Genomic DNA, 24,984 nt, shown 5'->3' with positions numbered 1-24,984 from the left:
TTTTTATGTTTCAATACCTGGGCCTGAACTCAGGACTGAGCCTTTGCTTACCTTCTATCACTGAAGCCATACCTCTAGTTCCAAGTCTTGTGAATTTTTATATCCACGTTGGTGTCAAAACCACAGTCCTCCCACTCTCTAGTTACTAAGTAACTAGGATTACAGGCTTGGACTGCTACATCTGGCTCTAGAGCAACTTCTTAAGGGGATATAAAGGCTAAAAGTAAATGATGTATGCCAAGTATCTGGCACAGGGTAAGCCCAGCTAAGAAAAGGGGCCTGATGGACATGTACTGCTGTAGGACCATAATTAGAACTGCTAGAATTGTTAACGAAAAAAGAAAGAGATCCCAAGAAAGCAAATCTTGACCAGTTCCTGTAACTAAGGCAACAAGATTGACTACTGCTGTGTCCAGCTCTTCCCTGCTGATGGATGGGAGGGGCTGATGGTCTCTAGCTGTTTATTTCGACATTATCTGTACCCTGCAGAGAGCAGGGAATCCATCTTTTAAGGTTTTCTCTTCTGGCTGGGACGAGAAATGCCCTAAAACAGATGCCAAACCCTGCCACTCAATTAGTGTCTTTATTTACATGTGTTGCCATTTCCCATGGGGAACTGTGGAAGGGAGAGGCGGAGAGGGCTGCACATGGCTTGGGTTTCCTCCATCCAGTGGAGGAAGTGACTCTACAGAATGAACAAGGGAGCCATCCCTACGTGGGCTGAGATGTGTTGCGCGATGACTTCAGACAACCTGAGTCCTTCTGTCCGGGGAAACGCCATAAAAATAAAAAGATCAAAAGAAAAATAACAAAGTGCACACAAAGCAAACTGCTAATGTATGGAAGGTCCTAGGCCAGCAAGTGAGAATCCAGGAGTTGGCCAATGCCACCTGGCTATGCCTGTATATCCCACTGCCCCTTGCTATTGGGCTATTGGGCCACCAGTGCCCTGTTGAGACAGTCTCTGTTGGCTCCAAGGGTGCTGTGAGCCACAGAAGGTTGTGCAGAGAGGAGTGTCTGAAGCGGGGGCAGCACCAGGGCAGCCCGAAGCAGGGCTGCATTGAGAATCTGGAAACATCTTTTTGGGAGAGGAGGGAGCTCCAGGGAAGGAGCACCGGGGATCGAGTACAGTCAGCACCTTTCTTGGGCACAGGAAGGAGGAGCCACTCTCTGGAATCTTAAATTACCAGGTGAGGGTGAGAAGACTGGTTAACTATAGAGCTGAGGGCAGGATGCAAGGCCCCCTCCTTCCTTATCTGACCCTGGTACTCTGGGCCTGGTTTGTCAGGGGGATGGGGCAAGAAAGGGCCTGGGGTAGCCACGCCAGCTCAGCAGCCCAGCCAGTCCGACTTGATGCTTCCAAACTTCACGCTCTTCAGACTTCGGTTCTCCAACTTCAGATAATAAGCACCCTTGAAGAAGAAGCTGTGACCTAGGGACAGAGGAGAAAGAGAGCTGTGACCACCCCATCCTGACTTCCTAGCACACAGAAGGTTCTGGGGAGCCTGGAGATCTGCCTGTAATAGCAAAGAAGCTGAAGGGAAATCTATAAATCAGATCTATTTGCACTCACTCCTCTAAAACAAGGATAAACATACAACCTTTGAGGGTTGGGTGAGATTAAGTGAGGTTATAGATGCTGTTAGTGGTGAGGTTATAGTGCCGTTAGTAACAGTTCTCTACTTAGCACAATCACTGAGTCCAGCACTTTGCATACACCAGAGGTAGGAAATCAGCAGGCTTCTAGCCCTATCAACCCCTACAGATGGCTTTTATTTTTACGTTTTAACATGCAAACATTTGAAAATGTTACAGGATTTTACAGAACTTTGAGGGTTTTTTTTCCTTTTTGTGCTAGTCCTGGGACTTGAACTCAGGGTCTGGGTGCTGTCCTTTAATTTTTGTGCTCAAGGCTAGCACTTTACCACTTTGAGCCACGACTCCCTTTCTGGAGTTAATTAGTAGTGAACTGTAGATAAGAGTCTCATAGATTTCCTGCCCTACCCAGCTTTGAACCATGATCCTCAAATCTCAGCATCCTGGGTAGCTAGGATTATAGGATTATAAGTGTGAGCCACTAGTGCCCAGCTCTGGCTTCTTTTTAATAACAATATACAGGAGTATGCAGGAAGACTAGGTCCTGATTCTTTCAGAGAGCACTGAATCATCAGAAGCTGAGAAGCAAGTGCCCAATTAGTGAGCCTTGTACTCTCTATCTCATTACAAACCTCTCCATACCCTACCATCTTCTTACCTGGCTCCTAAATGCTTTGGACTTTGAATTTCTCCTGGCATATATGATCCTTTTTATTTAAAACCATGTATGTAGTAGGTGCTCAGTAGATGTATGGTTGAAGATAATTCTTAACCTACCACCTGTTACGCGTTTTCTTGTCTTTGGCTTGCATATGTGAAACTTTTAGCCACTGGAGTTTGGAGCTCTGTGCTTTTAGCAGATGGTGGAGATTCAAAACAATCTTTGTGGGATCAAATTGAAATCTTTAAAAACACAAGTTGACCTCGTTTCCAGGGCCCTAGAGAGCTCTCAGCAACCTCCTCAGGAATATGGTTTTCAAATTCTGAATTCCATTCCTTAGAGATAATACTGGAGGTGTTTCACTCAGCAAAGGAGCCCAGAGCTGAGTGGAGAAGATTTGCCACACAAGCAACCGAGCCTGACAAAGTTTGCTTTGTCTCAAACAACCATCTTTCTGCTAATGGGAAGTGGTCTCAAGGCCTCCTGAAAACCCTACAGGGCCTGGATCAAATCTCAGAACAAATTCAGGCACCAGGCCATGTTCTTCACCCTCGGGGGGCCTCCTGCCCCCTCCTCAGTCCTGGCTCCAGGCTCTGCAGCTGCAAGGGGCCTTTCTAGGTCTTACCGCCTTGGAGCCTGGTTTGGGTGAGCAGGGGCCAGAGGGGCTGGATGCCTTCCCAGCACTGGCTGAAAGGGCTGGTTTGTTTTCCGAGTGCAGCAGTGCTTGTCCTACACAATGAAGGAGTGTATGCAGGCAGGCGGGGGTCGGGGGCGGGAGGTGGGACTGCTAGAAAGCAAAAAGAGGACTGGGTAGCTAGCTCACCGCTGCCCTGAAGGTCCACGACAGCATCCAGGTTATCAGGGATGGCATTCCAGGCATCTGCGATGAGCTTGGGAAAGCCAGGATCCATCTTCTTCTTCACCTCATTGTATCTGTAAAGGAAGGGACTCGGTGTACCTGCTGGTTTCCCTCATCGTGGAGTAGAGAGCCCAGATGATGACCCTGGGTGGGTCTGGGAAACTAGACCCAGCCTGTCAGGGAGGCCTGTGGCAGTAGTGGGAGGGCCCAGAGTCCAACTTAGGTCTGACTCCCAACACCACTACTTACTAATTACATGATTTAGGGTAGTTGTGTAAAAACAATCCTATGATTTCTGCCTGAGTATACATGCGAAGTGTCTGTTCCCATGTCTGGTCATTAGTATTTGGGAAATGTTAGTTCCTTGTAAACTCGGATCCCTGCTGAAGTCTAGGAGGCACTGGACCAGGCATCCAGGGACAGGGACCTGCCCGACAGATTTTTCCCTGTATGGTTTGAACAAATGGTGGCTGTTTCATCTGCCAAGGGGAGATGACAGGCCACAGCTGGAAGATGACAATGGCTGGGGGAATGAGGTTGCAATGCAGGATGGCAGGTGTGAGCCCAAGGCCTGTGAGTCACAGGGCAGCCTACCCACCACCTCAGCCCTGCCTGCAGCTGCATGTTGGGAACCTGGGTACTCCCTTTAATTCAAGTAAATAACTGAGCTGGCATGCTTTCCCAGGCTCATGACACCTCTACTGTTTTATGTTATGTTTGGGAGAACATTTTATAGGAGATGAAATCGGGGTCTTTGCACTTGCTAAGCAGAACTCGGGCACTACAGCCAGACTCCAGTCCTTTGGCTTTTAGGTTGTTTATCAGATGAAGGCATTCCACTAACTTTTGCTCAGGCTGGCTTTGACCCGTGATCATCCTACCTCTTCCTTTTGAATAGCTAGGATTACAGATGTGCACTACCATGCCCAGCAGCTAAAACACCTTATATCCTGTTGTCAGGATTCCTTGGCTTCTCTGTGTAGCCTCAATCTATTCCTTCCACTACAATTATTTAAGGAGCTCTCACAAAGTACCTGTGGATCTTTTAGTAAATGACCAAATATGTCCTTGTAGAGCAAATTCTCTGGACATACCTGGAAATGACCAAGCTTTTCTTTCTGTGGTGTTTCCTAGCTGACTCTATTCTTCCTCATGGTCAGCCCCACTTCCACCATGGACCCTAACAGTAGCTTTTCCCGAGGCATCCTTCTATAGGGATCTGTGCTCAGCCCAACCCCCCCACCGGAACTACCAAAAAAGCCTTCCTAACTCTAGTCAGGTCAGAAAACTACTTGCAGAATCTCCTTCCTCACACTCAGGGCTGGCAGAATCATGTTTCCTGGCTTGAAACACCATACCCCCATATACCTCACCTCCACCAATCCCTTAGACAACATCACTCTGAATTATGATGGCACGGAGGAGATATCATGGCTTTTCCTCATCCTACCCCAAGCAGGTAGGAGAGGACATCCCTCAATCACCCCTCTGTCGAAATGAGACTGGGCTCAGAGAAGGTAACTGACATGTTCTCAGGATGAACACAGTGTAGTGGTGTGATACGGGCTCTGAAGGGGATACTCTTCATCTCATGCCTGTCTCCATCATTTTGAACAGTGGTACCCCTAAGCTAACACACTGACTGCTCTAAAAGGCTTCATGAAGCTTCTCATCTGTAGCAGTAAGGGGTACAGTGTCGACTAGGTGTAAAAACACAGCCATTGGTATCCCAGATTTTCTACAAGTGTCCTTGACCCACTTTGGCTGCCATGTCCTTGATCTGCAAAGTGACCCTGATGACAGTATCTACCTTAGAAGAGAAATCCAGGTGACATGTGCAGCCTCAGCCTGGGGCTGGGCACAGCCTGTGGAGACAGTCACATTACTGATTCAAACGTGGGAGAGTCTGTCTCCTTCACTCCGCCGGAAGTTCCACAAGAACAAAGCAGAACCATTGTCCATCTACTGTCTCCCCAGCACACAGCTCAGTGCCCAGCACAGAGGAGAAGTTAAATATGCATGGGTAGACTCAGAGGGACACATTTATTCCTGTGTATACACACACAGGATCTGTGTGAGAGACAGTGACTGTGAAAGTCCTTCCCACACTGCAGGGGAGACACCGGGGCCTTTTGAACCTAACATTGCCATTGCCATGGTTCTGCGATCTGGAGCCGTGGAGGGCCTGGGAGATCTGAGATGCCTTTCTCTGGATGTGAGCATGCCCTGGGATGCTCTGGACCCTTGTGGGCAGAAGGCCTGCTCTGTAGTTCCCTGGATGACTGCTTTTCTTTCTTGAAGCTGGTGATACTCAATCAGCTTAGGCTGCTAAGTGGCTTAGCCATGTGTCCAGAATTCTACCTTGACACTAGCAGGCCTGGGACATAAGTAGCTTCTAAATTAGGGCAGTGGGAGGCGGGGTGGTGGCAAGAGGAGGGGAGTGGGAAGGACACAGGGGCTTGGGGGAAGCAGGAAGTTGGGGACAGCAGACTACGGCCTCAGTAGTGCCCTCTAAGTGCCCAGATGGAGAGGCAGCCACAGAAGGAACATGGACAGGGACGGCAAAAGGGAAAGGATGGAAAGACACTCTTCCTTCCACTGGTTAAATGACTGTTGGGTACAATGGCAGGGCACTGGGAAGAGGACAGAAGCAACTGTCATCCCCGCTCTATGCCAACACACTTAGAGTCACACAACTTATCCTTGTTAGTTCATTTCTCTGGGGCTCAGTTGCCTCGTCTGGAATGTGTGCAGAGTCAAGATTGAATCTCTGAGGTTTTGGCTGCCTCTCCCCAGCGGCTCCTGGGTAATGGGCGCTTGTCTATGACCTCTCACAACTGAACCCCTCCCTTTAGATGGCCTAGAACAGAGCTACCTACTTCCCAACTTCTCTACCTGTCTGTGACCATTGTCAGTGGGCCTAATTTCAAGGCTGGTTGCTGTGAGCAGCCTTGTAGCCCCTCTCAATTTTCTTCACGGAGTCTCCTCCAGTTCTAGCCTCCATTCCCTTGTATCTCCCTGACTCCACAGCATCAGGTACAGTACAGTGAAGGCTGGCTTGCCCTCTGAGAGCCTGAACACCAGGGGTCAAAGCCCAATCTTCCATTACCTGGCTGGGTGACTCTAAGCTAAGCACTTAACCTTCCTACAGCCAAGTGTCCACCTGTGCAAAGGAGAAACCTAACAACTGTCCACAGACAGCCACTCTGCCTCTTCCAGCCCCTCTGCTATGAGTCTCCTGCCAAGGTCAACTTCAGAACCAAGAGGAGGGAATCAACGATTCTACCAGCAGTTAACAGTTTCTCAGAAGAGAGATCAGAGCAGAGCACCCACAGCTTACCAACCTCAAAGCCTGACCCAGGAGGCGTCAAACTCTAGCATGTGCTGACCTACACAGACACCTATTCGGCCATCCTGCCTCCCAACCTCCCTTACCTCCAGAATTTGTCTCCTGCGAAAATATATGTCTTCTTGTTCTTGCTCCAGTTAAAGGCTGCGTCCACTCGCTGGAGATCAGGGGGCAACCCCAGGCTCGTCAGAGGCTTGGGATACCCTCGCTCCAGGGTACTGGCAGAATAGACCCAGTACTCATTCCCTGGAATGGGGCGGGGAATAAAGCACAGGACGTGTTAGTGGCTGTGCTGAAGTGGCCAGGATTGTGGCCACCTGTTCACCATGGGATGGACAGAGAACACAGGAGCAGGCTGGCTGTGACGCAACCTCCCGTAAGGCAGTGGTATCTTCCCAGAGACCCACCTCACAGGGCTGGCTCTCAGTCACCTCTCACACCCTCAGAATAGCCTATTCATCTGTCTCTCCTTGAATATTCTGTTCCCAAGAGTATGGGGCTACATCCCAGAAAAGGTCAGCACATTGTATGTGTTCAAATAAATGTTGAATAGACAGCTTCCCAAAATCTAGCCACAAGCACCCTGCATGATCAATGATTTCTGATTTTTTCCCACTTCTAGAGACCCCAAAGAGTATTATAAACTTCCTATTTTTTAATTAGTTCATTTCTAAATCTTCAAAAACAAATTTCTTTATATATATTTTTTTTGGGGGGGTCCAGTCATGGGGCCTGAACTCTGGGCCTGGGCACTGTCCCTCAGCTCTTCAGCTCAGGGCTGGCACTCTACCACTTGAGCCACAGCGCCACTTCTGGCTTTTATCTTTTTGCTTATGTGGTGCTGAGGAATGGAACCCAGGGCCTCAGGCATGCAAGGCAAGGACTCTACCACTGAGGCACCTTCCCAGCCCCCAAAACCAATTTCTTAAACATTTATTTTGCTTATCTAAATACCTGTACTGAAAACTCTGCTTCTGTCCTGGTTTGAAATTTCAGTCATCATAATTAATAACCTCTGTTAAAATAAGGTTATGTGAAATTTTAAAGTTTCAAGTTCAAATTTTAAACCTTTTAAACTTTTTTTTATGGTCCTTGGGCTTGAATTCAAGGCCTGGGTGCTGTCTCTGGGCCTCTTTGCTTCTTCAGCTCAAGGCTAGCACTCTACCACTTGAGCCACAGTGCCATTTCCTGCTTTTTCTGTGTATGTGGTACTGAGGAATTGAACCCAGGGCTTCATGCATGCCAGGCAAGCACTCTCTCATCAAGCCACATTCCCAGTTTTTTAATGTTTTAAAAGTTAAAATTTAAGTGTTTTTAACTTACAATCTTTAAAAAGCAATTAATTTATTCAAAATGCTAACTAAAATACCAGGCATAGTGGCTTATGCCTGTAATCTCATTTATATGTGAAATGTAAGTAGGAGAATCTTAGTCTGAAGCTGGTTCTGGGGAAAAAACACAAGAACTTAATTGAAAAATAACAAAAGTAAAAACAGCTGGAAGAGTTGCTTAGTTGGCAGAGCTTCTGACTTGCAAGCATGAGGCCCTGAGTTCAACCCCAGTACCACCAAATCAATTTTGTTTTCCTTTAACTAAAGCAACAAGAATTGCTGATGAAAAACTCTAACTTGGAGAAGATGTTTTAGGAACATGTGAATACTAAAAGGAGAATTTTGGTTTTCTTCAGCAAAAACAAATCAGAAGACTGATCAAAGCAGAAAGAGGGAACTATTTCCTCTGTGGGTTGAGCTATTATTTGGTGCTGAGCATCTAGACCAATCTCCATGCAGCCCATCCTTTGGGCACTGGTGTTGCAAGGATGGATCTCTAAAAGACAAGAGTGCCCACAAGTGGCCCAGAATTGCAGTTTGGCCAGGCAGAACCCAGCGAGAGCCGGCAGGACCGTCCCACACACCTGCAAAGAACACAGCCTTCTCCTCCTGAGGGGCTTCGTACACAGCATCAATCTTTTCTGGGAGCTCAGGCCAGAATGTGGCCACCAGCAGGGGGCCCATGGGCTTCTCCCCTGGTGTCGTTGTCCCTGTCCGCCAAATGAACCTGGGGACAGGAAAGAGACATAGGAAACCACACCTTGAGTCACTCTACAACTCTAACCACCCACCCTAAACCCACCCAGAAAGATCCAAGTGATGTGAGAAGGGAGATGAAATTTGGAGGAGTTTGAAGAAGGATGGAGAAAGGGCAGAGTTCCCCCTTGCTCCTCATCTACATCTCTACCAGGAAAGCCAGCTCTGATTACCTCTGTCTACACTGTATTCTCTCTCCTCTAAGTCTCTCAAAATCATCAGTATTGGAGCAGCAACTTGCTAGTGTGTTAAATATACCCACTCTGGGTCAAGCATTGTTCTAAGCAATGCACTCATCTGCTACTTATAACTGGTCCATTTGATGGCTTGGAATATTAGCCCCAGTTTAGAGACACAGAAACAGAGGCACAAAGAAGAGCCTCGCTCATTTGTTGATGATCACACCACCTGCACATAGTAGGCTTAGAATTCCAACTCCAGAATGCATTCCCTTAACCACATTCTGAATGGATGAATGGCTGGATGGATAACGGATGACTGACGGATCAATAAGGAACAATGGATGGATGATGAGTAGGTGGGTGAACTGATGATGGACAAATGAAAGTAGGGATAGAGGGATGGGTCTTTTAATGAGATTCTTGACACTGTTGGCCATTAGGCACGGGACTATGGCATTAGCACAAGTCTCAGTCCTTGGTCAAATAAGTGGGCCCTTCTCATGTTGTAGCTTGATAATTCAGCCAATCTCCACCTAGAACAATTTGGCCATTTGCAGTCAAGGTCAATGGGACAATGGGAGACTGGCTTCAATTTCCTCCAGTCCTTTCTTCCATCCTACCTTAGAAATTGTCTGTCTTTTGTGGGGCTGTGACCCTACAGTCCAGCATTTAGAGTAGACATTGGGCTTGGCCATGTGATCTGCTTTAACTCCTGAAATGTTCTCAGACACAATACAAATAGAAGCTTTTAATGTACTTGTGTAGTTTAATTTGGTCTCTTACACTGTCACCTGCCATGAGTCCCCCACAACCCTAGGAGAAGGAGACCTGGGCAGTGTCCCCTGTCCCCGACTGCACCCAGAAGCCTGGATTCCTAGTAGACCCACAGAATATGAAAAAGCCAAAGAAACATGTTAGGAAGTCAGCCAGAGAGACCCACAAGATAACTAAAACCCCCAATGGGGTCTTCAGGCCACGAGAACAACAGAGAAGGGGCAGAGGACAAGAGCAAGGACACGCAGCCAGCTCCTGAGCTTACCGGTCTTTGAAGAAGAAGATCTCACCACGGATCTGAGAGATGCCATCAAAGATAATGTCCTTTTCACAGAGTTCAGGAGTGACAGGTCCCAGCGTGGGTGTGGGGCCAGTGCCCACATCAACGTCGGTGTCAGGAGAGGCTCCTAGCAAAGGGGGACATCAGGCCTTAAGATTCTCCCCAGCTCCTAGGTCTCCCAGGGCTGCCCACCCAACGTGTTATAGTCAGAAGGAAGAGCCTTCAGACTTCACGTAAGTTCAGTAGCAAAGATGCCTGGGCTCGGACAGGAGTGAGGAGAAAACACAGTATTATAATCCCTCTTTCTGTGTGAGCGCTCCTCACAGATGCGCCCTGGATCCAACACCGCTCTATCCCCAGCTTTATCACTCTCATTGCAGAGATGAGATAACAGGCTAAGAAATGTGGATCACCCAAAAGCTTCAACCCCAAGTTTCAGTTCTTCTGCCCACAAAAGCCAGGGCAATCAAGAGGTCTCTCATCTGACCAGCTATATGGTATGGCACCCCTCAAGGGTCATTCCTGCATCCTGGGAGGTAAAAACTTCCTCATTCTCTTGCAGAGGAGGCAGAGCTTGAATTAGATTCTTTCTGTGTTCCTGGGTTTCCCAACACAAGCCTCTGTGCCACTCTGTGTCTGTCCTAGGACTTACTCAGGGCCTAGGCAGTCTCTGAGTCTTTGTGTTCAAGGCTAATGCTTTATCACTTTGAACCCTAGTATGATTTTTTGATTTTGATGCTTAATGAGAGGTAACTATCACTATTCTGAGTGGTCTAAATGGCAGTAGGACTACTGTATAAGTGCTTTCTTTATAAAAAAAAAAAATGTACTGCTGGGTGCTATTGGCTCACCTCCATAATCCTAGTTCCTCAAGAAGCTAATATCTGAGTACCACGGTTCAATGCTAGCCAAGCAGGAAGGTCTGTGAGACTCTTATCTCCAATTAACCATCAGAAAATCAGAAGTGGTGCTGTGGCTCAAAGTGGTAGAGTGTTAGCCTTAAGCAAAAGAGCTCAAGGACAGTACACAGGCCTTGAGTTCAAGCATGACAACTGACAAGAGAAATGGACTGACTTTTCACTCTAGTCTCACTGCAAGCATTAGTAATAAACACAGCATTGGCTCCAGGAATTTGCTCTCACATTACATATTAAAATAAAAGAGGAGACTTTTCTCCTGTTTTAGCAAGGTTACCCCCACGCCATGGAAAATCCTGCCTTGTAGTCAGCTACCTCTCCTATACCCTAAACCGCACCTGGTTGCTTTACCCTGGGTGATCTTGAGCCAGAAAGGTGACCTTCCTCAGGACTGATGGCTTATCTAGATATGGAGAGCTCTAGAAATAGGAGACAAGAGGGAGGCAGCATGAACAACTCCCTTTGTGTAGGAAGGCCAGGGTCATTGCTCCAAGGCCTGGATCGCCATTCCTGCCTGCCTCCTTCTCTTGTCTCTGGCATTCCAGGCTACAGGGCCTTCAATGGTTCCCACTCCCTGGGCCTCCCCAGGGCCCCTCAGAGCTGGGGTTTACCGTAGAGCTCCTGGATGCCCTTGATGTCATCATGGGACAGGCGGAAGTTCTTGGTGTAGGTATAAATGGGCGCCATCAGAGCCCCTGGGTCTTGTGAGTGCTCCAGTCCCATGGCATGGCCGAACTCATGGGCTGCCACCAGGAACAGGCTGTACCCTGGAGGCCACCGCAGGGACAGGGCAGAAGACAGGAGAGAGAGGACATGAGTTGGGAGGTGGCTCCAATGAGGGACACCTGGGGATACCTACCCGCTCATCCCCGGTGGGGTTAAACCATGGGGATTGGCACATGTGTTGCTTTTTCCTCATCCTGGGAATTCTGGGATTGATGCACTATGCCTGTTGCTTTTAAGTAGAGTTAAGTCTCTTTCCCCTTCCCAGAGCAGGCAGCCATGTCTTAAAAGAGAAAGAATAGAAACATCTGACAGTCAACTTCCCAAGGCCCCATTTGTTAAAAATCCAGCTTCCTGGCTGTCTGTGTCTCTCTATAAGTAAGAGATGAAACCTACTTCTCAGGGTCTCCAAAGAGGTAAGGAACAGGCTGGTGGCATGGCTCCATCACTTCTGTCCTCCAGGAAAACGATAAAAACTATCACTACTTGGACTGGATGTGTAGGCTCAGCCACAGGCAGCAGACAAACTCCACATCACGCACCTTCAGTGGACTGAATTATGGCTTTCCAGAAAAGACAGGCGCTGGTGGCCCATGCCTACTGTAATCTAAGCAACTCAGGAGGCTGAGATCTAGAAGACTGCAGATTGGAGCTGACTCGATCAAAAAAGGTGGCTAGGTACCATCTCCAAAAAGTAACCAGCAAAAAGCAGGCCTATAGGAAGTAGGGCTCACATGGTAGAATGCTAGCATCGTGAGCATGAGGACCTGAGTTCAAACCCCAGTAAAAGAAAAAAAAATTCAAGCCTTAACTCCAGGTATAGAGTCTTTTGCAGATGCAATTCAGATGGAAGTTAACTAGATGACATACTAGCGTGGGCCCTCAATCCAATATTACAAACATGTTTTAAGAAAGGAGGCATAGAAATAAGGCACAGACAGAGGGAGGAGGAAACAGGAGCCTGTAGGAGCAGCACAGCCCCATCAACATCTGGATTGTAGCTCTCCAGAAGCAGGAAGGAGTCACTTCTTGTTGTAAGCCACCAGTCTGGCAGGCAAAGGAAACGAATATCCGTTCTATGTAAAGGTGTGGCGTTCACCACATTCATCTGAATGTGCATAAGACTGAAAATAGCATGGAGAAAAGGCTGACCTCATCCTGGCAGGCCCTGGGCTGCCCCTCACCTGACCATCGATTGCCTGAGACCTTTAAGCCTAATGTCCCTGGGCCTTACAGACAAGAGGGTGCCCACATGTGTGTGTGGCTAAGGGCATTGGCCACAGTAAGTTCCTGAGCCATCCTGGTCACTCCCTTAGCCAATTCAAAGCCTGGAGGGCAGAGAGTAGGCCTAGTGATTGTGTCATGGGCATCCAGCACAGATGAGGAATCCCTGTTCTCCTGGGCAGATGACAGAGCTGATGGGTTGGGTTAGCATAGGGCTCAGTGTAGGGCTATATCTTGCTCCTTCTCACCCACTGCCTGCCCAGAAACTTGAGGGCATCTCTGTAGCAGGGTAAGACTAAAGCGAAGGGCACATTTTTGTAGTAACAGCATGCCAGGAGAAGAACCTACAGTGCAAGCATGGAAACCAGGAGGGTGTATCCACCTAGGATTGGGGTATATGGGTGTATTTTGGAGTTGTAGCCCTGCCTGCATGGGTAGGATAAAGGAGGGACCCTGTACTCACTGACGCTGGGCGGGGTCTCTGCTTGATGGGCAGGTCTGTGGGTACTCTGTCCCTGCCTCTGTGTGTGTGTGTGTGTGTGTGTGTGTGTGTGTGTGTGTGTGTGTGTGTGTGTATGAGCTGGACGTGGGGGGAGCCTCAAAGCTTCCAAGCAGGTGTGGGATGTATCCCTCACCTCTGTCCAAAGCCCAGATGCTATACCTTGGTCCGGACAGAAGCCCCATTTCCGGTCATCATCGTAGGTGGAAGTGGTCCCACACCACAACTTCCCATCGCTGCGGCCGGCGCTGGTGCAGCTCTCGTGTTTGTTGCCCAGGAAGGTGAAGGGGAAGACACAGGGGGCACCTTCTGAGTTCCCACCCACGGTGGACATGGCTGTGGGAAGAGGGACACGGGTTAAGAGACAGCACAGGAACCACTGCCACCATCTGTAAGGGCGCAATGGTGACCAGGACGTTAACAACCTACACTTGCTCAGTACCTGCTCCATCCTGGCACCGAATGAAGCGTTTTCACACCACACACACACACACACACACACACACACACACACACACACACACACATACACACGAGTAACCCTGCATGCACCATCCAGGCCACCTACTCCCACTGTGTTGGGGAAACTGAGGCAGGCTTGCGGAGATTATGAAGTCTAAAAGCTGAGGCTGAAACCCAGTGTCCTGTGGCTGAGGTGAGGGACCCGGCACCCTGGTGCTGGGTGTGGGGGAGAAAAGGGAGGCTGGGAGGGGCAGGGGTTGTCTGTCAGGCATTAGGATGGAGGGCCCTACAGGACAGGGGAGGTGGCACCGCCTACCGGTCTCGGGGCAGAAGCCATACTTCTTGTCACGATCATAGTCTTCAGTGGTGCCACACCAGCGGTAGCCATCCGTGCGGCCTTCAGTGGTGCAGCTGTTGTAGGAAGTACCCTGGAAGCGGAAGGGGAACTTGCAGGGCTGTCCGTCCGCATTGCCACCCATGGTGAACAGAGCTGGGATGAGAAGAGGGGGGGAAGATGGCACTGAGCGAGGGCTGGCTGGCCACCTGCTTACACTGGTCAACGTATGGCCCCACTAAAATATCAGAACATATTCCTTTGGTTGGTAAGGGCTGCTTCTCTGAGCTGCTGGAGGAGGCCTGCTTCCTAGCCCACCTGGATCCTCCCCTGGGACCCTGGGGAGACCATCCCGCCTGAAATCACACACAGGAGGGACCCCCAGATCCCTGTCCCCGTCCACTCTGCCTGGTCACTGCTCACACCAATGGGATTGCTCAAAATAGTATCATGAGAAGACCTGCAAAGTCTCCCTTGTGTTACCCAGGGAAACTGAGGCTCAGAGAAAGCTGCTTCCAGAACTGCTGAGGGTAAGAGAAGGTTGTAGCTGAAAACTTCAAATCCTCTCTCTCTCTCTCTTTCTCTCTCTCTTCCAGGATCATTTCAGGACACCCTGCTTAGGTTTCCGGAAGAGGACAGGAGGGGAGAATAGGAGAAGAGGAGAAGGGAGGGGCAGGAGGTATCTCTGAGAGACCTTTCAAATACACATTCCAGGACTCTTTGACCTGTCCAGGTCAGGAGTCAGGACTAGAGACAGTTTGGGGAAGAAGGGAGAAAAGATCTAGCTGGTCTGTCTTATGTCCCCCTCCCCCAACCCCCGTTCCCCTGTCCCCTCACCCACCCCAAATACAAAATGGTTCATCTCTGGAATTGCCAACTAGCAAAACCACAAGTACGTAACAAGGACCATCTGTGCAGGACGGCGCCAGAGGTGACCTCACCAGCCCTGTTAACTCCACCACAGCCAGCTTGGAGCCCAGGACCTGGCCTTTCACCAGGACACGAGGCCCCTCTCCTAACTGATCTGTCCTTCCTCCGGCAAGAGACGTTGTCCTGGAGTGCCAGGAACCATGGGCCGAGGATGAGACAAAACTGAGTCCAGAGACCTTGGTGACTTCCAAGTGGGGAGAGGAAAGGCATGAACTTCAACCGAGGCCACACTCCTTCCCTGGCCTCCCATCAGCTGCCACCCAGGAAGCTGCTCCTCTGGGACCCACTCCTGGATCCCATTCTTCCCAGGAAGGGGAGGAACAGACATGACTGAGCGGTCAGGAGGGGCTGAGTAATGAGCACCCACACTGCAGCCCAAACAAATGCGTGCGTGCGGTATGCAGTGGGTGCGTACTTATACCTGGCCAATGGCCAACAGCCAATGTCAGGGAAACAAACCTTCCAAACTTACAAAATGTAACTGTTTCCACACCTCCTCTCAGCGCACACTGTTCCCATCACAGGGGCTGACTTCCAGAAGGGTGAGGGCCTTTAACTCCCTACTGGGAAATGCAAGATACAGGAAACACTTTCATCTAAGACTTCTGACTTACTGATGGTCAATAGCTGAAAGGCTTACTCAATACCAAGCTCAGCTTCCGTAAGAAAAGCATAAACAGGGTTAGGAATGCAGCTGAGGATAGTCTTGCATGCCTGGGGCCTTGGGCTCATCCCAGCATCAAACCCAAAGCGTAAACAGGAAGGTATCATTAAGCTTTTGTTTCTTTCCTTGATGTCCCATGTTCAGTTGCAATAGGGACAGGAGAGGGTAACAAATATACACAATTACTGCCTAAAAGATGGGAGACTCAGGGGCCTGGGAAGGTGGCTCAGTGGTAGAGTGCTTTCCTTGCATGCATGACCCTGGGTTCAATTCCTCAGCACCACATAAGCAAAAAGAAAAAAGCCGGAAGTGGTGCTGTGGCTCAAGTGGTAGAGCGCTAGCCTTGAGCTGAATTGCTGAGGGACAGTGCCCAGGCCCAGAGTTCAGGCCCCATGACCGGACCAAAAAAAAAAAAAGATGGGAGACTCTTTAATCTAGAGAGACTGAAGGGCTTTTATGAGGTGAGGCAGAAGGTATTAAGATTTTTTTTTAATGCTTTTTTCTCCCATTCTTCTTAAATTCTTCTTGGCTTGATTTCTAGATGGCCATCAGATATCAGGATGCAATCTTGTACAAAGCTCTTATACTAGTATTTTATGATGGATTGACTATAAATTGTGTCAGGGACATTTTTTTAAAAAAATTAAACTTTTATTGCCCTGGATGGTAGAAATCTCTGAAAAAAACGAAGTTTCAAACATTGTGAAACACACAAATACTGAGAGGAGTCTGGTGCCTCTATTGTAAACAGAAGGATTAACACACAAATTAGACAGCCTGGGGGGCTGGGAAGGTGGCTCAGTGGTAGAGCACTTGCCTTGCATGCCTGAGGCCCTGGGTTCGATTCCTCAGCACCACATAAGCAAAAAGGAAAAAAGCCGGAAGTAGCACTGTGGCTCAAGTGGTAAAGAGCTAGCCTTGAGCTGAAGAGCTGAGGGACAGCGCCCAGACCCAGAGTTCAGGCCCCACAACCGGATCCAAAAACAAACAAACAAAAACCAAATTAGACAGCCTGGAGCACAAAAGGCAGAGCCCTGAGAGGCTGGTGGCCTTGCTCCCATGATCGCTCTCTCTAGTGCTCTCTCTCTCTTTCTCTCTCTCTCTCACACACACATGCACACGCACACGCATGCACACTCACCACTAATGTTGCCATCAGGATCAGTACAAGGGCTGGAATTCCCCAGCCAAGTGGGGTACTAGTTTGGGCTAAATCCTGCCTTCTCCTTCCCGCTGACTTTCTATCCATACCCAGACTTTTCTTCCTGCCCTTAAAATCTTGATCTTGGTTGGAGAACACAAAATGGTCCTAAAGAGAGCCACTGGGCATTTTAATAATTCTCAGTTCATCTCATATATGTTAGAAAAAAAAATCAACAGCACCTCAAACCCATGGTTTCACCAGCATTACTGATAACGGTGAGATGCAAAAGGACCAAGTCACTTAAGTAAATAGGAAGGAAGCGACCTTTAAGTCAAAAAAGTCCACCTACACAATGGTGGTGCTGTAAGATTGTATTGCTGAGTAACCTCATGGCTGTTTTATCTGTATCCCATGAAAGTGATAAGAACTGCCTAGCTGTCCATTTCCAGCCACCATTTCCATTTCCATTGCCACCATGTGATGTGTGGCTAGCACAGTGGCTGAGGGTCAGGCACGGCTGGGCCCTGGGCGATGCTGGCCTGTGATAGGTGGAGGATGCGGGTGTGGTGGGAGTCCAAGGAGGCTCAGAGACTAGGAGAGAAAATGGAGGCCAGGGCCGTGCTCACCTTCGTGGGGACAAAAGCCGTACTTGCCATCCTTGTCGAAGTTGTAGGTAGTGGAGCACCAGAGGAAGCCATCTTTGCGGCCGGTGTCGGTGCAGCTGTTATATTCCCGACCATTGAACAGGAAGGGGAACTTACAGTACTCGCCATCTGCATTCCCATACTTCACACGGACCACTGTGGGGCACACGAGGGGGGGCTCTGAGCTCCCTAGGCCTCTCTTCAGGGGCTAGGATGCTGTTCCACCCAGGGGAGTGACTTCCAATCCCCTTCCCATCACCCTGGTCCTTTAGAGCAGGTAGAAGGGCTCAACACTGGCAGCGAGGGGAGCCAGGGTCTGTGTGGCTGTGGGAGCAGGAGAGGAGAGGGCTGGGTCATGCCGAAGGTACTCTCTTACCTTGCCCTTCCCCCAGAGTCCAGAGTTCGTCATCATCGAAGTGAGAGTCTCCCCCAACACCAGTTCCTGGAGCAAAGGCATGAGCCAGGAGCCCATCCTTGCCATCGAAGGGGTATCCATCTCCATGTTCTGAAAACACACTGGGGCTCAGCTTCCAGCCATGGTGGCTGTTCCCAGAAACCCATCCATAGCCCGATCCCTGTCCCCTTTCCCATCTTATGGAGTTGTCCAGGAGGGAAGGCAGGGAGTCAGTGGAGATTTTCTGATTGATCATTACAGTCCTGTGGCTTACACTGTTCCCTCAGGTTCACATGCTCCATCTGTCTGCACTTCACCTGTACTGTCTACACCGCTCCTCACATCTCTACGGTGTCTATTCCACCTACCTCTTGTCAATACCGCTGACCAGCTTCCCTGACCTAAGCCTCACTATCATCCACACCCACCACACTAATCCTTAAGTCTACTGTGCTATGAGGCCTGACCCACCTACTCTCCTGTCTACATTGCTTCCTGGGCCTCCGCCCTCTACCCTCATTGCCATACTACACCACCTACCTCCGTGTCTATGTTCCTGCCAGCATTCACACCAGGCTGGACATGGTGGCCCAGGATCTGTGCCCCTTCCTATCATGTCTACACTGCTTCAAGTGTGTCTGACCCGTTCACTCTCCTGTCATAGATCCTCAGGGTCTACCCATTAGCCAGCAGAACTTTCTGTGATGACACACATACACTTTGTGTGGCTGTTAAGCAATTAGAAAGTGGCCAATGTGACTGAGAAATTGAGGGGTGTGTGTGTGTGTGTGTGTCTGTTGCCAGTACTGGAGCTTGAACTCAAGGCATAGCAATGTTGGCTATTTTCTCAAGGCTGACACTCTACCACTTAAGCCACAACCCCTTTACGGGCTTTTTGGTGGTTAATTGGAGATAAGAGTCTCACGGAGCTGGGCACCGGTGGCTCACACCTGTAATATTAGCTACTCAGGAGGCTGAGATCTGAGGATAGTGGTTCAAAGCCAGCCCGGGCAGGAAAGTCAGTGAAACTCTTATCTCCAATAAACCACCAGAAAACCAGAAGTGGTGCTGTAGCTCAAGTGGTAGCGTGCTAGCCTTGAGCTGAAGAGCTGAGGGACAGTGCTCAGGCCCAGAGTTCAAGTCCCACGACTGACAAAAAAAAAAAGTCTCATGGACTTTTTTTATTTACCTTGGCTGGCTTTGAACTTTGATCCTTAGATCTCGGTCTGCTGAGCACTGAAGATTACAGGTGTGAGCCACCAGCACTCAGCTTAGAAACTGATTTAAACAGGCATGCACACTTAGTGGCCCCCATTTGGAACAGTACGCTTCTCACTTCAAGTCTGCACTTCCTCAAGGTCACACCACAGCACATCCTCGGCCCTCACATCTACTCTCTCCACTGGAACCTGCTGCCCCTGTCTAAGCCACCAACAGTGTCTACACTCACTACTCTAGGCATGTCTCTCTAATATCCATACAATCCCTACCAGCACCTCTTCTGCTTACCCCAGCGACCAAAGTTAATCATGATGTCAGCCTCTCCATCATGGATGCGAGCAAACCGTAGAGGGGTTACATCACTCCACACTTGGAAGGCCCGAGCAAAGGCATCATCTACCGTCTCTGGGTCGAGGTCAGGTGTGTAGCCAATGATCCTAGAGAAGACAAAAATGCATGTGATTGTGCACGCATGCATATAAATGTACTTGAACAATATACAAGATTATGTGTATGTGTGCAATGCAATTGGAGTATGTGTGCAAAGTGCACGAGCATTGCATGGGTGGTTGCAGGTGAGCACGCATGCATGTTTGTGCAGGTATGTGTGCATGGTGAGCATAGCCCATCGAGAAGAGCTCTTCCAGAATGCCTTCAGCTTTCATGGAATGTTAGACCCAGCCAATATTCTCAGCTCTCACTTCAATCTGGCATGGGAAGGAGGGGAAGGTGTCGGGACGGGGGAATAAGCAGTGCATTATGGAGCAGGACAGAGACTTTATCCTTGGAATCTAGTATCAGTTATACAGAGCAGAGCACTTAGCCCAATTATAACTGCTACAACTTTATAATATAAGCATCCAATTAGCAACCAATCAAGCTTCCTCTGCCTGCTCCAACAACCCACCTAACAATAACCATAGCTAACATTTATTGTGCTCTTGGCTATATGCTGATCATTATGGAAAACCTTTATTTCTATTCGAACATCCTACAAGGAAGAAAATTTTAGCCCCAATTTGCGGACTGGAAAGCCAATGCTGAGAGTGCTGACAAGCAAGAAGCCCAATGCTACATGGTTAGGGAAAGTGGGACTCAAGTCCAGCTCTGTCTGCCTCCATTCACTAAACTCCTACAGATGTCCAGTTGTCCAGAGTGGGGCAAAGGCAAGGCACTGGGTGAGTCATGTCCCTCCCCCCCAGCCAGGCCCCAGCACCTGTATGTGAGTTGGTTCTTGTCCCACTTGGGCTTTCGGGGGAAGAAGTTGTAGTTGGCCACATCTGGGTTACCGCAGCGTGGCTTCCGCATGGTCTCAATGGTGTTCTGATCAAGTTCACCTGTCTGGGGCAGCCCAAAGAACTTCTGCATCTTCTTGAGGGTGTCCTTCAGCACAAACAGGTTACAGCTCTCCTTGGGGCAGCCGTAGTAGGTGTTCAGGTATTGCTGGAAGAAGCAAATGCAGACTAAGGACTCACAATGGAAGGGCACAGCATTGATTAAAGTTGGCTGCTATATCCTGTCCCCACCCAACCCCTAATCCACACAGGATAGAATGACTCTAGGAGTCGTCTTAGGCTCCCAAACCAGCTCTGTCCTCCACAAGCTGAGAAACATAGTTACCCTGTCAGGACACGTTAACTTATTTATTGCCCATGATAACTCAAAGTGCATGTAAAAATTATTACTGCCTACTGAGGAAGAAACTGAAGCACAGACAGGTTGAGAAATGATCTAGATTAGACACTGGAACTGTAGCTCCAGAGCCCAGGCTAGAACCATAGTGCTCCAGCAGCATCCTTCCCTTTACTGCTGTGGTTGCATTTAGCCACCCAGCAGCTGGGGAGGTTGGCTGGGCTTATTTGTTGCTTCAAAGGTTGTGTATATGGGCTCTGGCAGCAGACCTAGGTCCAAATCCTGGTTCTGCCGTTTCTTTTTGTTGTTGTTGTTTTGCCAGTCCTGGGCCTTAAACTCTGGGCCTGGGTGCTATCCCTGAGCTTCTTTTTTGCTCAAGGCTAGCATTCTACCACTTGAGCCACAATGCCACTTCAGTTTTTTTTCTGAGGCAGCCCAGACTGACTTCAAATCATGATCCTTATATCTCAGCCTCCTGATTAGCTAAGATTACAGGCATGAGCCACAGGCACCTGGCTGGCCCTGCCATTTCTATAAAGTGGTCCAGTCCTCCAAGGGCTCTTGTCCAAAATGGGACCAAAATCAAATACATCCTCGTAGGTAGGACATCAGCCACCCAACTTGATTTATTCATTACAGCATGTATTGTTTTGGTACCTTCCATGTAGCTAGGTTCAATTCCCAATGCAGGAAAGCTGAGAGGTCCCAAAGAAGCACAGTGTTAAATAAGAGAAAAAAGCTGTGTTGGAATGCTGAGAGGAGCCAGATCACATGATTGAAGCCCCAGACTTGTTAGGGGTAGTCAGGAAAGGCAGAAAAGTGGATATAAAATATAGTGACAATAGCTTATGTTGATTATCAAGTGCCAGGCACCTTTCCAAGTGTCCAAGATTACCCTCAGATAGGTACCATTATTACCCATTATTTACCAGTGATATTACCATTACCCACTATTTGCAGGAGAAAGTAAAGCATTTGCTCAAGGTTGACAACCCTGAAGGGTTGGTGCTCTTACTCTGAGATTTGAGGCCAAATAATCGAAATATGAAACCCCCTCCCTCCTCCTCAAGCCCCTAATGTGAGGTCTGTAGGCAACAATGGATTTCCTCAGGCTGCAGAAGTGGGGTAGGGGAGGAACACTCAGGTGACAAAACTCCACTCTCCCTGCCAACGCCCCCCCATTACTATGACTGATCCTTGGAAAGAAGTGGGTCCCTCAGCCTGTCCAGAGATCTCCCAATCCATCTAGCCACAGAGAAAGTAAGCGGGCAGGCCTGGGTTCTGTAGTGAAGGGGTCCCTGGAGAACCCTGGAGCCAGGTTCTGGACAGGCTGGGGACGATGCTGGCTGGAGGGAACTGGATTTCTGGAGTAGATGAATCCATGAAGATGAGGCCGCCTAGGATCTGGCAGCACATCTTTGAGGGTACAGCTTTTCAGTGGCCTCTCAGCCTGGCTTATGCAACACTGCGGCCGGGCTGGGCCAGGCCAGGGTTTCCCTCAGAGTCAGGCGTGCATGCTGCGCCTCCTTCTCAAAACAACATCTGAACCTCAGTCCTGGAGCCTGGCCCAGGAGGGAGGAGGGCTCTCTGGCCGCTGGCCGACCCCAGACCAGGCTCAGTCCGCCCCCGCCCCACGCGCCAGGGCCTTCCTGGTCCTGCCCCTGCCTCTCTCTCCTTGTCCTCAGACCGTTCTTGGGAAGTTCGAGGAAACTTTCCGGGGGCTCACCCTTGACCTGCTGACCAGCTTGCACATTAAGCCGGTTTGGAAAAGATGAGCTTTCTGCTTTCCCTCCTTGGCTCTGAGTCCTGGTCCCCTCCAGCTGCTTACTGAGGGCCCCTCTCCAGATGAGTGCCAGAGGTTCCCAAAAGTTTGCCAAGCTTTTCTCTGCACATCCTCATACGTGGAAAAGCTTATGCAAGTGATGGGCTGAAGCCCCGGCCTCCCCTTCCCCAAGTCCCTACTGTGAAGAGACCCCTTAAGTTGTTTGCCTAAAGGCCTGCGGGTTCTCTAGTTCAGGAATCCGATGCCAGCTCTCCAGATGTGTCCAAAGGTCTTTTACAAAGCTCTCCATTTACCAAATCCCCCAGACCCTGTACAAGGTCCTCCTTATTTACCCAAAATGCCTTCCCCTACCTTGGCCAAAGCACCCCGTGGGCTCAGTGGGTCTTCCGAAGTTTGCCAAGTTGTTTATCCAAGCACAGACTCCTTCCCTCCACTTACAAAAAACGATCTCCGCCTGCCCCCCACCACATCGGCCTGCAAGCCCCCACCCCCGCCCTGGAGGTGTTGAGGAAGCCCCGTCCCCACGCCATGTGCCCCAACAAGGACGGCAGTGGCCCGGTCCTTCTCCAAAGTTGGTCTGAACTTGGCTCGCTGAAGCAGCCAGCGTAGCAACTCACCACCGCCAGCTCTTTGTCCGTTTTGGGGGCGACATCGCCGGGGAACTTGATGATGGGAGAAGGCGCGGTGGCGGCACGGCCCCACAGGCACCCCAAAACGCAGAGGGCGCGCAGGGCGCGCGCCAGCGTTCCCCGGGCCACGGGCGCCTCCATGGCCGCGCTGCGGGGCTCTGCGCCTCTCTCGGGGGGGTCGGTGCCTCGGTGCTGGGGTCCCCCGCGGTGGCCTTCGCCGCCTGCCTGGCGCTGGCTCTGAGCTCGGCGCCCGCCGCGTCCCAAGGATCCCGCTGGCTGGGTGGCGGGGACTCGGCGGGGCTCAGCGGCTCATGGTGGGCGCCCGCGCTCCAGTCGCTCCCCGGCAGGTCCCGGCGATCCCTTTGTATATTTCCAGCCCCAGCCGCCGCCGGAGGAAGTCTGCGGGCAGCGGAAACAAGGGCGGGGGGGGGGGAGGGAGGGGGGAGCCGCCAGATGTGGCCTGTTGGGCCGGAGGGCGCCGACGGCTCCGCCCTCCCCACGTGCCCCCCTCCCACCCCTGCCTCGGGCCCTCCCTCTCCTTTCTTCTCGGATTTCTGTCTCCACCTTCTTCCCCCACCTCCAGCGACCCCAGGCCTCTGGCATCATCACTAGCCTGGCCTCGAGCCCCCTCCACACACACACTCCAGGCACACAGCCGAGGACGCCCCGCGTGCTGGCCTGGACAGGGAGTGATTTAGGGAAAGCAGTACTTGGAGGGTCGGCCCGGGGTGAGGACCTCTGCCCGCTCCCTGGGTCAGAGGGCCGGGCTGGGAGAGCGGTGGTCAGAAACACATGATCAGGAGCTTTGATGCATGGTTGGTCTGAGATTTTAGATTCCTGGCCTTGGAGAGCCTTGGAGATAGAGGTGAGATGGAGAGAGACTGAGAGGGCTACCAAAGGGAGTATCTGGTGGGCTTCCTTCCTGCCCTCCTGCTCTTCCTTCCATCTATCTACCATCCTTTCCTTCTGTCCCTTCCCTCCCTCCCTTCCTTTCTTTCTTCCCTTAGTCCTTGTTACCTTCCCTCTTCCCTTCCTTCCTTCCTCCCTACTTCTATTCCTGCCTTCCTTCATCCCTGCTTCCATTCCTTTTAGTGTCTTCCTTTCTTCTTTCCCCCTCCCTCCCTCCCTTCCTCCCTCTCTTCCTCCCTTCCTTCCTTCTTACTTTTCTTCCTTCCTTCTTTTCTCCTTCCATCCTTCACTTTCTTCCTTTATCCCTTCTTCCTTCCCTCTTCCTTCTGTTCTTCTCTACCTCTCTTCTTTCCTTCCTTTGTTTCCTCCTCCGCCCCCTTTTTCTCCCTCCTTCCTCCCTTTCTCCCTCCCTCCCTTCCTCCCTTCCTGTGAGGAACACAACACTCAGGGTATCTGTCCCTTAAGAATGGCCCCTCCTTCCCTCAGGAACAACCAGTAGGTGAGATGTGGGGGACCTCATCCTCTAACCTAGTAAAGGCATTCTAGTCTGGGAAGGATTCTTGGAAGAGGTGATCTCTGGGCTGACCCTTGGGGAGCTAAAGAGGGGGTGCACTTGGGGGAAATGTTTGCAGCCCGAGGCTCTGGGAGAGGAAGCTCTCTCTACCTGAAAGGTGAGGGAGATGGATGGAAGGCCAGGCCAGTAGGGACAGTTGGGAAGGGGGAAGATGAGCCTGGGGTCCTCAGGGACCAATATGAAGCATAAGGTCACGGGGCTGAGAGAAGCAGCAGCAATTTGACCTTAGGGCAGAGGACTGTCTATTCTCAGACACTAAGATCTCTGCAGTGCAGATCTGGTCTCCATGGACTTCAGGCAAGTATGGGCTTGCCCGGCAGGCTGTGGCTGGCTGGCTAGTCAGTGGAGAGTGGAAACTCTTGGGAAGGACCTGGCCCCACAGGAGGGAGCTGAGCCTCCCAGTGAGAAGCTTTGGATGTCTGGGGGAGGGTACATCCGAAGTCAGGTGGGGAGGGGGACAGTCTTGAGTCCCATTTGGCTCAAGGCCATGTCTTGTGGACAGCTAGAAAGCCA

The 24,984-nt window shown here is 50.3% G+C and overlaps 1 protein-coding gene across 1 annotated transcript; it reads right to left on the bottom strand.

The window, feature by feature from the left end:
- Positions 1-596: 596 nt before the first annotated feature.
- Mmp2 (matrix metallopeptidase 2) lies at positions 597-23,145 on the bottom strand. Its single transcript, XM_013027899.1, has 13 exons — positions 22,977-23,145; positions 20,161-20,387; positions 19,233-19,381; positions 17,706-17,834; positions 17,312-17,485; positions 13,930-14,103; positions 13,314-13,487; positions 11,317-11,472; positions 9,774-9,915; positions 8,381-8,523; positions 6,552-6,711; positions 3,081-3,190; positions 597-1,432 (listed from the first exon to the last, which is right to left on the bottom strand). Exons 1-13 carry the CDS (start codon positions 23,127-23,129, stop codon positions 1,329-1,331), a joined length of 1,995 nt encoding a protein of 664 aa, XP_012883353.1. The 5' UTR covers positions 23,130-23,145; the 3' UTR covers positions 597-1,328.
- Positions 23,146-24,984: the final 1,839 nt, after the last annotated feature.

The sequence above is a fragment of the Dipodomys ordii genome, unplaced genomic scaffold (genome assembly GCF_000151885.1).
Source record: "Dipodomys ordii isolate 6190 unplaced genomic scaffold, Dord_2.0 Scaffold106, whole genome shotgun sequence".
Taxonomy (NCBI): domain Eukaryota; kingdom Metazoa; phylum Chordata; class Mammalia; order Rodentia; family Heteromyidae; genus Dipodomys; species Dipodomys ordii.
The sequence above is the reverse complement of the archived record's forward strand: the minus strand, read 5'-3'. Positions and strand labels throughout refer to the sequence as shown.

Bases quoted from the DNA above. Each gene is read 5' to 3' on its own strand.
- Mmp2 (XM_013027899.1), bottom strand. From the start codon at position 23,129: ATGGAGGCGCCCGTGGCCCGGGGAACGCTGGCGCGCGCCCTGCGCGCC. The intron at 20,388-22,976 runs GTGAGTTGCTAC...TGCTTCTTCCAG, and splicing joins CGGACAAAGAGCTGGCGGTG to CAATACCTGAACACCTACTA. The intron at 11,473-13,313 runs GTATAGCATCTG...GGTGGCCTCCAG, and splicing joins GGGCTTCTGTCCGGACCAAG to GGTACAGCCTGTTCCTGGTG.